Source organism: Haplochromis burtoni, unplaced genomic scaffold, assembly GCF_018398535.1.
Source record: "Haplochromis burtoni strain Fernald_Lab_line unplaced genomic scaffold, NCSU_Asbu1 Contig_246, whole genome shotgun sequence".
Classification (NCBI taxonomy): domain Eukaryota; kingdom Metazoa; phylum Chordata; class Actinopteri; order Cichliformes; family Cichlidae; genus Haplochromis; species Haplochromis burtoni.
The window spans coordinates 92,955-104,995 of NW_024582607.1; the positions used below are offsets into that span (position 1 = coordinate 92,955).

A 12,041-nucleotide genomic window follows, 5' to 3' on the forward strand; every position below is an offset into this window, starting at 1 on the left:
AAGATCTGGTCAGTAAAATCTAGTTACTTTCCAGGATAGCTAAAACTGTCTGTACAGATTCCTCCGATATTGGTTTCCCTTCATTGGCTCCCTGTGAAATCCAAAATTGAATTCAAAATCCTGCTCCTCACATACAAGGTCTTAAATAATGCATTATGTATTTCTTCTTCAGTCACCTTTCTCACCCACTATGTGTTAATAGACCTCTCTCCATTGATTCATACTTATAAATCTCTGGGTCTCTTCCACAGCATGTCTGTCATCCTGTCTTCCTTCTCTCACCCCAACTGGTTGCAACAGATGGCCCCGCCCCTCCCTGAGCCTGGTTCTGCCGGAGGTTTCTTCCTGTTAAAAGGGAGTTTTTCCTTCCCACTGTCTCCAAAGTGCTTGCTCATAGGGGGTCATATGATTGCTGGGTTTTTCTCTGTATGTATTATTGTAGGGCCTTGAGGCGACTTTTGTTGTGATTTGGCGCTATATAAATCAAATTGAATTACTCATGAAAGATGAACACTGCATTGTGACATCTTCCACAAATTAGTGATGCTTCAATCTGAGTTTTTTTGTCATCATCATCTTGTTTTAACACTGGTGTGAGGGGCAGATAAAACTGAGGAACCGCATAACGTGATGCTGCATGCTCAAGGACTAGCAGCTTATCAATCCCATGATAAAGCATGACCTGATCTAGGTCTTTATTTATCTTTATTTATTAAATGACCAGACTTTAAACTACAAACTAAACTCATTAGCTCATCACTGAAGTGTTTACTGCAGTCACATAGACATATCAGGGGAGCTGAAGGCTATTCTCCCAAAGACCTTTCAGACCTGTATGCTACATCTGTCTTTTATATACTGTATGAAATTTGCCAGCTTTTATTCACATTTTACTACAGCTTGTTTGTTTTTTTATTTATTTTTTAAAACATCCACAGAACCAACTTGCCGTGATCTCATTAGATACTCTCACACGGTGAATCATGGTTCTATGAAAGGTCAAGTGGTGCAGAAAGCCAGAAATTTTCAAAAGCAAAGTGAATGCTTCCATAACCGTGAGCACTGCAGAGGTGCATCAAATCGATGTGCAAACAAACCCGAGATAAGAACATGTTGCAAACCTGCATCACAGGGTAGACAGAAACTACGCACCCACTGGAAGCAAACTACTCAACACTTATTAAACACCTCAGAGCTGGGGAGCACTGCACTTACTTAACACTGCTGGGCGTCCCTGTGTTTTATTACGTTCTCCTATTATGGAAGCAGCCATCTCAGTGCAATCTTTAAAATCAGTCACCAAACATCTGATGAGCATTGCAAACGTTCTGAAGTCACTGTCATTTTCAGTCCATGGTATTCTCTATACTGAACTTCATCTATCATAATACAGATTCCACAACACACACAATATGACAAAATATCCTACCAAACTATTAGATGAAAAGCCTGATATTTGCACGAGTGAGAGTCTGACCTTGAGTCCGATGACATTCTGTCCATTGATTTCACAGATGTAATGTTCAGTCAGCAGGCCATTGCGGGCGGCTGAGCCATCTTTGACCAATGAGGTGATTTTCCCATTCTTGTAGATGAAGCCCACGTGACCAGAGCTATCTTTATGCATGGTGACGGTGCGCTGAAATGGCCTAGAGACACACAGAGGAAAACATCAATAATCCATATGCAGAAAGTCTTAGAGCTTTTGCTATAAAGCAGCATACAACATGCCTGTCATCACAGAACTGTGACTCAGAAAAAAGCATTTCATAACAGTCGAAAAAACAGAAACTAAGAGGAGATATGACATGTGTGAAACAGTCAGAAGAGGGAGCCAAAGATCTCAGCTCCACAGAGGCTATGATACTGCAACAATACCCCAGCAGTTTAAATATTTTACAGTTTTACATTGGAAATCTGCTCACACATCGATATCGCCGAACACATCCTGTTACAGATTCAAAATCCAAAGTGTAGCACTTCTGTATAAAAGGCAAGGTAATAATACATCGGCCGAGTAGTCAGAGATCCTTTGATCCTTTTTGTGTCTGTTCTGTTTTGATGTGTCTAGTTTTAATGTGCACTGTAATATTTATAATTTGCAAGCCCGCAGAGAAATTAAGACGTTCGCAACAATTTGTTCTTAAACCAATGGTGCTACCATTTAGCCTCCTATAGTAACACCGTAGGATACACTTATGGTATCAATTTCAAAATGCTACGTCGCCTCATTCTCAAGTTATCACATTCACAAACATAGGTGTCCAACCGTTTTACCACAGTCGAAAATGAATTTTTGGTGACTCTCATTTCTGAAACAAAACTGAGACTGAAACCAAATAAAAAGTCATCTTATGATGAACACTGAAACTTAATGAGCACCCTTGAAAGTCAAAGTTGGACGAACAGAAAAACTATGACAAGAAAAACATTTCATGAAAAGCTTATTATTCAAACAGTTACTGGAGACCTTGTGAGAACCAACAGCACACTGTAGATGCTAGCTTAAAATGGACAGAATCTGCTCAACTCCAGCTCCATATTATTATTATTTCAAATTCACAGTTAAATGTAATGCTTGAGTTCAGGATTTCTGCTCTTGGAAAATGGGTAGCAGAGAACTCCACAGGTCTATGAGACCAGAAGTCTTTTTCAACTACAGCTATTGCCATCTGGTGGCCTACAGAAAGAATGCAGGTGTAAGGCGCTGGCTTCATGGCTTCATGGCTTCACGACCGACATGCACATTTATATAGAAAAGCACTCCACTTAAGCTAAACACAACCATGGACAGAACATGGACCAGCTGTATGACATCTGTTATGTTTGAAGCATCAAGTCCTATATAAGGTTTGACAAGCCCTGCTGCACACTACAAGTCTCCTCACCTGTCCCTGACCACCAGCTCAATGCGGGTCTCAGACGCAGCCTTCAGAGCCTTGTGGGCCTTGTCCGCACTCCATCCAGCAGAGTTCTGCCCGTTGATCTGCAAGACCTGGTCCCCAAAGCGCAGCCCAGCCAGGGCAGCGGGGGAGTTAGCCTGCACCAGCTGGACAAACACTCCCTGAGAGAAACAGATAAAACATTCAAAGTGTGAGGAATGGAGGAAGAGACAGAAAACAGATGCAGGTAGTGGAAAGAATACAAAGGAAGGTGACAAGGACACAGGAATGGGCCATAAAAAGGTAAACAGGATGTTTATGTTCTAACTATCCAATGAAAATGTTTGTTTGATGGATCTGCGATATAAAAATACATTTGATAATCTCTATTCTTAGGTCTCTTCTCTGGATTATATGTTAACCTGAATGCAAAGCTGACTATACTCCTTGGTGCAGAAAGAAATCAAGAGTGCTTCATTTCAGGTCCACAATGATCCCCAACACACTTATTTCAGCTTACTTCACATAGGGCTCATTGTATCAGAACACAAAGTACATGATAACTTAACTACATTAGGAGCCTGTTAGCACTTTCAAGCTACCCGAGCTGACACTCCATCTGTGGTTTGTTGCTGACTTTTTTTTAGGTTTAGATATTCTAATAATTCACTCACGGCATCCCATCATGCCCATAAAAATGGTTCTGTCTTAAAAATGAAACAAGCACAAAAGCAGGTGGTTCCAATAGAGGCTTTATGAGCTTTATCAAAACACATAAATGCTGTGCCCAGTCGTAAGTTACTCATATGATTTCAGGTAGCACAGCCACACTTACAAAGTAAATGTGTAACTAGACCTTAAAAAGAAATACGAATCTATAATTTTTAAAAGAACTGTAACACCAGACTAAAAGAAATCAGCACAATAACAGTATTACCCAACAGACACAAGGCACCAGTTTATTCTGTATCATAGAGCTGATGTCAACACAAGACTCATATGACAGCTTCATAAACACGCTCAGATGACCGACACTATCATCTCTGTGTTACTCACTGACGTGTTCAGTTATTTTTTATTTTTCTGATGCAAAGTATCACACAACCCTGCTCCATGGGCCCCTGCAAGGTAAGAGCAATTCAAACATTTCCCTCTGCCATGCTGCAGAATTCTATAATTACCTCTTCTTATCAATTCATATTACTTGGGCAGAGAACAGGACCTTGTTCTTTTGAACCTATAATAATTATTTTCCATTCAATCATACAGTGTCAACACTGACCTTCAACCTGACCTAAAAAAATCTTGATAAGCCTCACAATGTTCTCTCAGAGAAGGGTCTGTATTACAAAGCAAGCCCAACAAACCAAGGATATCTTTTCCCCATGTGGCTTCACTTACCCTAAAAAAGGGCACTTCAGCCAGGGTATTCCAATCTGGCTATAAACATGTTTACATGAAAAAATAAATGCAGAAAAGGGTAGAAAAACAACAACAACAAAAATAGCTCACTGCAGAGTAGTCACATGGTAAAAGCGTAATTATTCATTTAAATATTTTATGTAGATATTACTCGAAATTAAAAGTTAGCTAAAGTTATTATTTCAACCCATTTTCACTAGTAATGTTGCTAAGTTTATTTATACTTATAAGCTGTCACCCTTCATTATTTTGGCCTTCGTGCTTTTGGGATGTTCCTAAGCTGAGCCTACTGACAGCTTTGCAGGCTGTCTTCTACATGCAGGATCATCTGCATGAACTGCACGCAAGTTTGTGTAGGTTCTGTACCTCTCTGTTTAGCCAAATAACACCTTAAAGGACACAAACATACTACTATAAGATAAGCTTACACCTTGTGTTTTATGGCTCCATGCAGATTTCTTTGGGTTGCTTAGAAATGGTTCTTTTCACAGTAAAGGTTGGAGACCCCTGATTTAGAGTGACTGCTGCCTACTCAGCACACACACACACACTGCAGTATTTCTTTATGAAGACATCCATTAGCATTAATCTATTGCTAAGCCCCTTACTTCCCAAGTTTAACAATCATCAAGAGCCAAACCCAAATCCTAGAGAGAATTCTACAAATTCCCCCTCATGTCTGGATGGAATGCTGCAACTCATAGTCTGGCCTTTTGGCACATCCACATTTTTAACACACAAACAAGCATTCACCAAGCATTTCCTTACAGCTTTCCTCTATTCAAAACACTATTTATGAGTGCATGCATGTGGCACACTTAGGGGACATCTGCTATAAAAATATTCAGAGTTACACTGTCCCTGAATAAGCTCTGCTCTAGTTTAAGTAGATCAAACAGCTGACAAACCACTAGTGATCTATTCGCTGGAAGAAAAGATGTTTCAGACAGAGTTTGACCCACATCACAACTGTGATCCTGTGCTTAAGAACGTAAGATGTTAGTGTGGATTTCCTCAGTCACTGGTATGGTTTCAAAGGGCTGTTAATGACAGTCAGCCTGTGCTGAATAATTCATGAAGGAGTTGGCTTTTGGCTGTTGACTCACATTGTCGATGGCCCTGAGCCGGAGTCCAACCTTCTTGTCCTGGTCTTTGCAGAGGATGATCTCCCGCAGTCCTGGGCGGATTTCTGCCCTCCTGATGCCAATGTCTGCTCCGGTCACCGGCCGCACCATCCCTCCAACACCTGAGCCAGAGGGCAGTGCCACTTGCTGGAAAGGGCAAACAGCGAGGAAGGTGAAAAGGTTGAAAGACGTGGGTTAAAAAAAAAAAGAGAACTAGCAGGGGTGATTTAAAACAGATTTAAGAGCAAGGCTACATTAATATTCAAGTCAACATAAAAAGGAAAGCTGTATCACATAGAGTGGGAGGATTCTGTTTCATCTCCTCCTCCACCAGAGAATGACACGCTTTAGGCTTTTCTTTCAAAAACTTCTGTCGTTAATATGCTTTGAAATTAATTTTTAAAAAGCAGGAAAATAACAGTGGAGGTGCAGAGAAGCAGCAAATGGCAAAGAACTCAGATGGTTAAATGCCAGGTGACAAAACTGAGCGGAGTGTGTCGTCGCCCCCCCGCTCCTCCACACACACACACACACACACACACACACACACACACAGTGTTGGAGGGGAGTGAAGAGCTCACACCCTCCCACACAGTGCTCCAGGCCTGCAGTGAGTCATTTAGTAATGTGGAGCTCCAGGAACACAGTACTGTTGCACTCTCACAACTCCTACATCCAATAAAAGCAGGTTTTGAGTCTTTAAACGTTGCTGGTTTGATGTGAGATTAATTATGAAGTTTTAAATTAAATGTGACCAGAATTTAGTGTAAATAAAATGCCAAAATGGCTATTATTATATCTTTTAGTCACAACTTTTAATAAATAAAAAAAGAAACATGCCATATATCCACACATAATGGGGTAGCATGAAGATCAAAACACACACAGTTATAATGCTTACATTGTCAGCAACAGGCACCAGGGCCAAGTTCTTCTGCACTTCATCGCTGTTGAGGGCCAGCCCCATGTAGTCTCCCAGTTCCTCCAGATTTGGGTACAGGCCTGGGAGAACCGGTGGGACAGAGGAGGTGAGTGGGTGAAAAACAAGGTCAAGAAGGAACTGAAATAAAGGGAGCAGTTGGAGGCAGACAGAGCAGGTAGAAGGAGGTTGATGTGGTGAGTAGGAAGGAAAAAACGAGCTTTCTACATAATATGCTACCACTTAGCCACAGTATATAGAGAAATATCATCTTGATCCACTGGTATGTCTGTGACCACACCTCTATGACCACCAACACAGATCTGGTAATGTTGTGTGATAAAACTCAAAATGAAGATGTTAGTGGTTCTGAAACATCCTAGCATTGGGACCTCATTTGGTTCTCATTTAGAAATTAATGTTCAATCAGTGGTCCGAAGTCTGTTTGGTATGATATGGATCTCACTTCTGAGAAACACACAAACAAGAACACTGAGGGAAGATTGCTGCAATACAATCAATAAAAAGTTTTAGTGTCACACTCAAGATCATTCGTGCTTTCCTCTCAGTTAGATTATTGTAATAGCCTTTTAACAGGTATTGATTAGAAATCAATTAGTGAATTCTACATTGCCCAAAACGTGGCAGCAAAATCTAGGAGGACCAGGAAGAGTGCACATAATACCTCAATTTTACTCTATCTTAGTGCTTTTAAGGCCCTTGAATGCCTGGACCCAGACTACACTATACTGGAATTGCTGTCCCTGTACCCACCGGTGTACAGCCTGCTAATTTCTCCCACTTCATGCTTCTCAGTTGCAGAATGATGTGCCTGGCATACTCCAGCTCGCTTCATCTGTATCTTTTTTTAAAATCCCCTTTTAACGACTTAGGAGCAGACCTGCTTATAAATTATTTACACTTTTTTAGGTTATTTTATTGTTGACTGCTGAGTCCCACTATAATTTATTCTGGACATTGCACTTGACTCTTGCTGAGACACTGGTAACTTATCCTTGAAGTGATTGAAATGATTATAATGTGCACTGTGTTTTGTAGCACTGGTTTTGATGAAATCCCATACAAATACATTTTAATATTTTTCTAATTAATGCAAAAGAAGTAAAGAAGGTAAAGAAGTGCTACCTCTAAACATAACAATGAAGACAGGTTTTAATCTCCCTCCCGCAGTCACAGGTTTTTAAATGATTTAAGTTTGTTTAGCCGACCACCTTCTTTCCAACACTTTATATTTTATTCATGCCATCCATCACTACAAGGGCACAGCCTGAGCTATTAAGCTTTCCGCTGAAGAAATTTGATAATGAGCGGCCTGTGTTGCTGTGCAGTACAACCATTCAGACATCAGCACTGAGCTCCATGTTATGACATCAAGCCCTCTATAACCTGCTATGGAAAGGTTTGCTTGTTGCTTGTATGTGTCCATTGTGTGTTCTTGTTTTGCCTACGTAAATATCCCAAAGATATAAAAATATAACCATGTAGTTTCATGCAAAGTGATGATACATGCCTGCCTGAATTTCTTTATTTTGGAAAAAGCAAAAGGAAGAATGTGTATGGTAGTATTCAGAGGAGGGAAATAGGTATCAGCCAAGTTGCTAAACACCTATGAAAGTAAGAATGAAAGCCATTTAATTACAAGTTAATCCCCATGTATGATGTTCTTATGTACTTTGAAAGCACATGCAACCACACCCAGAATGGATTGCCAGCAAATTAAGTCATATGTCTACCTGTTCTGTAGCTAAAATTATTAGTAGATTAAACAGGAAAATAATGAACAACTGGTAGCTGGTGGTGTAATTCTTGAAGTAATTTACTCACTGCTGACATGTTACCCGCAGTTACCAGAAAAGCTACAGCTTCAATAAGGAAGTGATTAAAGAGATTTAAACTGTACTGCCTGTGTGGGGGCAAGTGGCTTTTTTTCTTTTAAATAATGGTCTGTGACCAGTTGTGTTTGACCCTATAATTTATCAGGAAGGTCTGACAGGAACTCATTGCTTTTTTACCTTTTCTGTCAAAGGTTGTTGCTATTGGATTCTGACTTCCTGTTTTATAATCACAGAAACTTTTTTGAACACCAGTGAGGTCGGTTTACTGAGGACAAAAGTGGAAATGAAACAAACTAAGCAGTAGATAGGTGGTATATGTTGAGCGCACCAGAGAGTATGACAGGACAGCAGGAGGGAGTAGTTTAATGATTCTGATCTATTAATACATCACTGAGACAAAATCTTAGTATCATATTCTTATTTTAACATGATTTGAATATGCCATTTTAATAAAATATACACTCCACCTACACACTCAGAAATCCCCCAAGGCACACTAATAAATGACAGGTCTGATCATGGTATGGAAGAGAAGCATAGAGACAGAGAAGCACCCACAACTCGTTGGTCAAGCCTTAAGGAACAACAAAATATGCTAATTCAAAGTGCAATCCTACAATAGGTCCTAATTAAAATCACTGAATGTGCTCTGTTATATCAGAAAATGAGAATACTTTGTCATAACAGTTGGCCTGTCCTCTCTGCTTTCCTGGTCTATCTTCCTATGCTCTCTTATTTTATCTCTTTGGTTCACCTCTCCCACACATGCCTGCTTCACATGCTCCCACACGGGCAAGTATTAGGAATGATAATGATTTCTCCTTTTTTATTCAATGATGTTCCGTTGTCCTCTCAAATTAGCAAAGCAAAGAAAAGACTACTGGGGTGAAGTATCAACAGTAACAACCTGTGAGCTCTGTAAACAAGGACCTGAATTCAAATCTCCACACTCCCAGGGATGATTAGGATGAGCATGAAGGATGTCCTGTTTTACTAGAACTAGAAATCTCCTGTCTTAGAGAGAAGCTGAAAAACTATTCTATGCATTTATAACATCTAGGATCGACTACTGTAATAGGGATAGGGACTAGAAAGAGAGAGCATCCTATTAAATTCAGAATCGAATTTAAAATCTGTCTCTTCACATATAAGCGCTTGAAAAGTAATCAGTCTGTTACTTGGTTATTTGAAGAGTAGAATGGGAGGCAGAGCCTTCAGCTTTCAGACTCCTCTTCTGTGGAATCAGCTTCCAATCTGGATTTGGGAGACAGTACCTTCCCTACCTTTAAGATTAGTCTTAAAACTTCCCTTTTTGCTAAAGCACATAGTTAGGGTTGGATCAGGTGACCCTGAACCCTGCAGTTATGCTGCAATAGGCCTAGGCTGTTTAGGGCTTCCCATGATGCACTGAGCACTTTTTCTTCACTCACCTCTTTTCATTCTCATTTAATATTAGTTATTACTAATATTAATTACTATTAATATAAATATGCTAGCTCAAAAGAGGTCATCTGATTGTTGGGGGTTTCTGGCTATTATTGTACGGTCTTTTCCTTAGAATATAAAAAACCTTCAGGGAATTGTTGCGATTCCGCAGTATAGTAATAAAACTACATTGAACTGAACTGTTTCTGTTCAGTTTGTTCAATCGAAATGACAAGACACCCTGATATTGTTATTGAACAAAATGAGTATATCCAACTAGGCTTATGTCGATCATACTGCCCCCTTTTCACCTCCTCCTCTTCCTCCCTCCTTTTCAACTCCGCCTCCTCCTCTCCCTTTTCCCTTCATGCCCTGTCCCACCACAACTGCCAGAGCCAGTCTCCATGGTGACTCATAGACAGCTATGCTGAGGTAAAAACAAAAGACGGAAAAGCCCACAGGATTTTGCATCCAAGCAGAGAAAGAAGAAATTGAATGAGTGGGAGAATGGGATAAGGGGGAGTGAAAATAAGTGGTTTTCTCTAATCTCCAAAGGCCCTTTTGCCCACTTTTAATCTTTTGTGGGGTCGTCATTTCTCTCGCCTTGCTTCCATCTAAATCCAACCCACTGCACAGTTCAGGCTTACGTGCAGACAAAAACACAGAGAAACAAAAACAAATGCACAACAAAACAGAAACAAGTCACAAAAAAACAAATAATAGAATGTGTGAGGCCCCTTTAGTCTAGTTATTTTCCTAAATAACTCCTAACACCAATCCCAGTCCTTTATCTTCCCCTTATACAACTGCAAAGTTCTTAACTAAAAGCTCCGAAACACAGGCCCCCCACACAGAGACACAAACACCAAGCAACAGAAACAAGAGAAAGAGAAACCAAAAGACAAAGAAAAAAAAGGTGGTGGTGAAGGTTTTTAGGTGACAAAACAAAAACACTTTCTAAAGATTTTTAACAGTGTAAGTGACACTCACTTGATCCTGGCATCCCAGCAGTGGCAGCCTGGGGCTGGTAGGTTCCCTCAGTGATGGCTGGCATGGGTGTGGTAGTCTGGGCGAACTGGGCCTGGGCCTAAAAAGCAATCAAACACACAGTGATTTTTAAATACTGAATTAGAGATAACTGGGCTCAAACCAATACATAAGTATTTTACTGCTGGTAAGGAGACTGACTGAAGGATTTCTTTACCTACAACAAATATCAATGGCTTTGGAGCGCAAAAAATTTCCATTACTGTAAGTAGTTAATTTCCTGATTTCTTACAATGTTCAAACTTAATCTGGTATTACTGGGCTATACAGCTCAGCTTGACCTCTGCTATTCCTGCTAACTTAAAAAAGTTAAAAAGAATTATTAATTTTAAGGCTTATACCATTTTCAACAACCTTAACAGAAATTTTGACCAAGGGTTCTTAAACTTTTACACTGCCCTGAACATCTTCCGTGGCAGGCAGGTTTGATGCTGATATCACAAAGTTATTTAGCACTCGGTGATTGCGATGCCATGTGAATGTTATATGTTTATTATTATGTTTTCTGGTCTCTCTGATTCAAGTACCGAGTTAAATTAAAGTCAGAGGCACAAAGGCAAGGCAAGGCAAGGCAAATTTATTTGTATAGCACAATTCAACAACAAGGTGATAGGTTAAAGGTTGGTGAATATCCAAACCTCCTGAGGAGGGACAAGTTTTACAAACCATTTTATTAAATTACCTCCAAAAAGGTCCCATTCACTGCTTTAGAAGCTATGGTGACTAAAGTGAGTTTCCAAAGAGGCTCTACAACATCAGTAAGACTTCTCATTTTGAAAATGAAAACCACATTGGGAACATATTTGTATATTTTACATGACATGTTACTTACAAAGCCAGCACCACATTTAATATAGATTCACTTCAAAACCCTTACCTTAATGACCTTGTCGACCTTAAGGTCCTCGAGTGATGGGTACAGAGACATGCTGTGGAGATAACACAAACAACTGTGAGTGGAACTAACAAGATAACAACCCAACCAGATAAGCATCACCAGCTCCAGACGAAAACTGTCTTCCTGTCATCCATTACTCTAATGTAATTTCGATGCTAGTGTTTGAAACGAAGAGTAATAACACAGATTAAGAGTGAATGATGCACACAGTCAAACACTCAGAAAGCCAAAGTAAGAAACTCTGCTCTTGTGCACTTCACCACTGAGTAAAACTGTATTTCTGGCAACTTTCCGGGGCAACATGGCATGTGTGTGTGCATGGGCAATAGGAGCAAAATCCATGCTTTCTAAAATGCTTTCTAAAATAATGAACTAAAACAACACTATAGATAGTTAGAAGCACATAAAATAGTAAATAATTGCACAATAACCAGTAAGTGTCATATCATACCGTTCACGGTAATACCG

General features: G+C 39.9%; 1 protein-coding gene across 1 annotated transcript in view; it reads right to left on the minus strand.

Annotated features, from left to right (window-relative positions):
* The window catches only part of sdcbp2 (syndecan binding protein (syntenin) 2), a 30,126-nt gene that overhangs the window by 2,882 nt on the left and 15,203 nt on the right, over window positions 1-12,041 (minus strand). The window contains exons 2-7 of the mRNA XM_005938109.3: window positions 11,553-11,604; window positions 10,619-10,715; window positions 6,330-6,430; window positions 5,411-5,575; window positions 2,889-3,064; window positions 1,478-1,649 (exon numbers count right to left, since the gene is read on the minus strand). Of these exons, the coding sequence (XP_005938171.1) occupies window positions 1,478-1,649; window positions 2,889-3,064; window positions 5,411-5,575; window positions 6,330-6,430; window positions 10,619-10,715; window positions 11,553-11,603 (762 nt within the window). The 5' untranslated portion in view covers window position 11,604. The remainder of the gene's footprint in view (window positions 1-1,477; window positions 1,650-2,888; window positions 3,065-5,410; window positions 5,576-6,329; window positions 6,431-10,618; window positions 10,716-11,552; window positions 11,605-12,041) is intronic.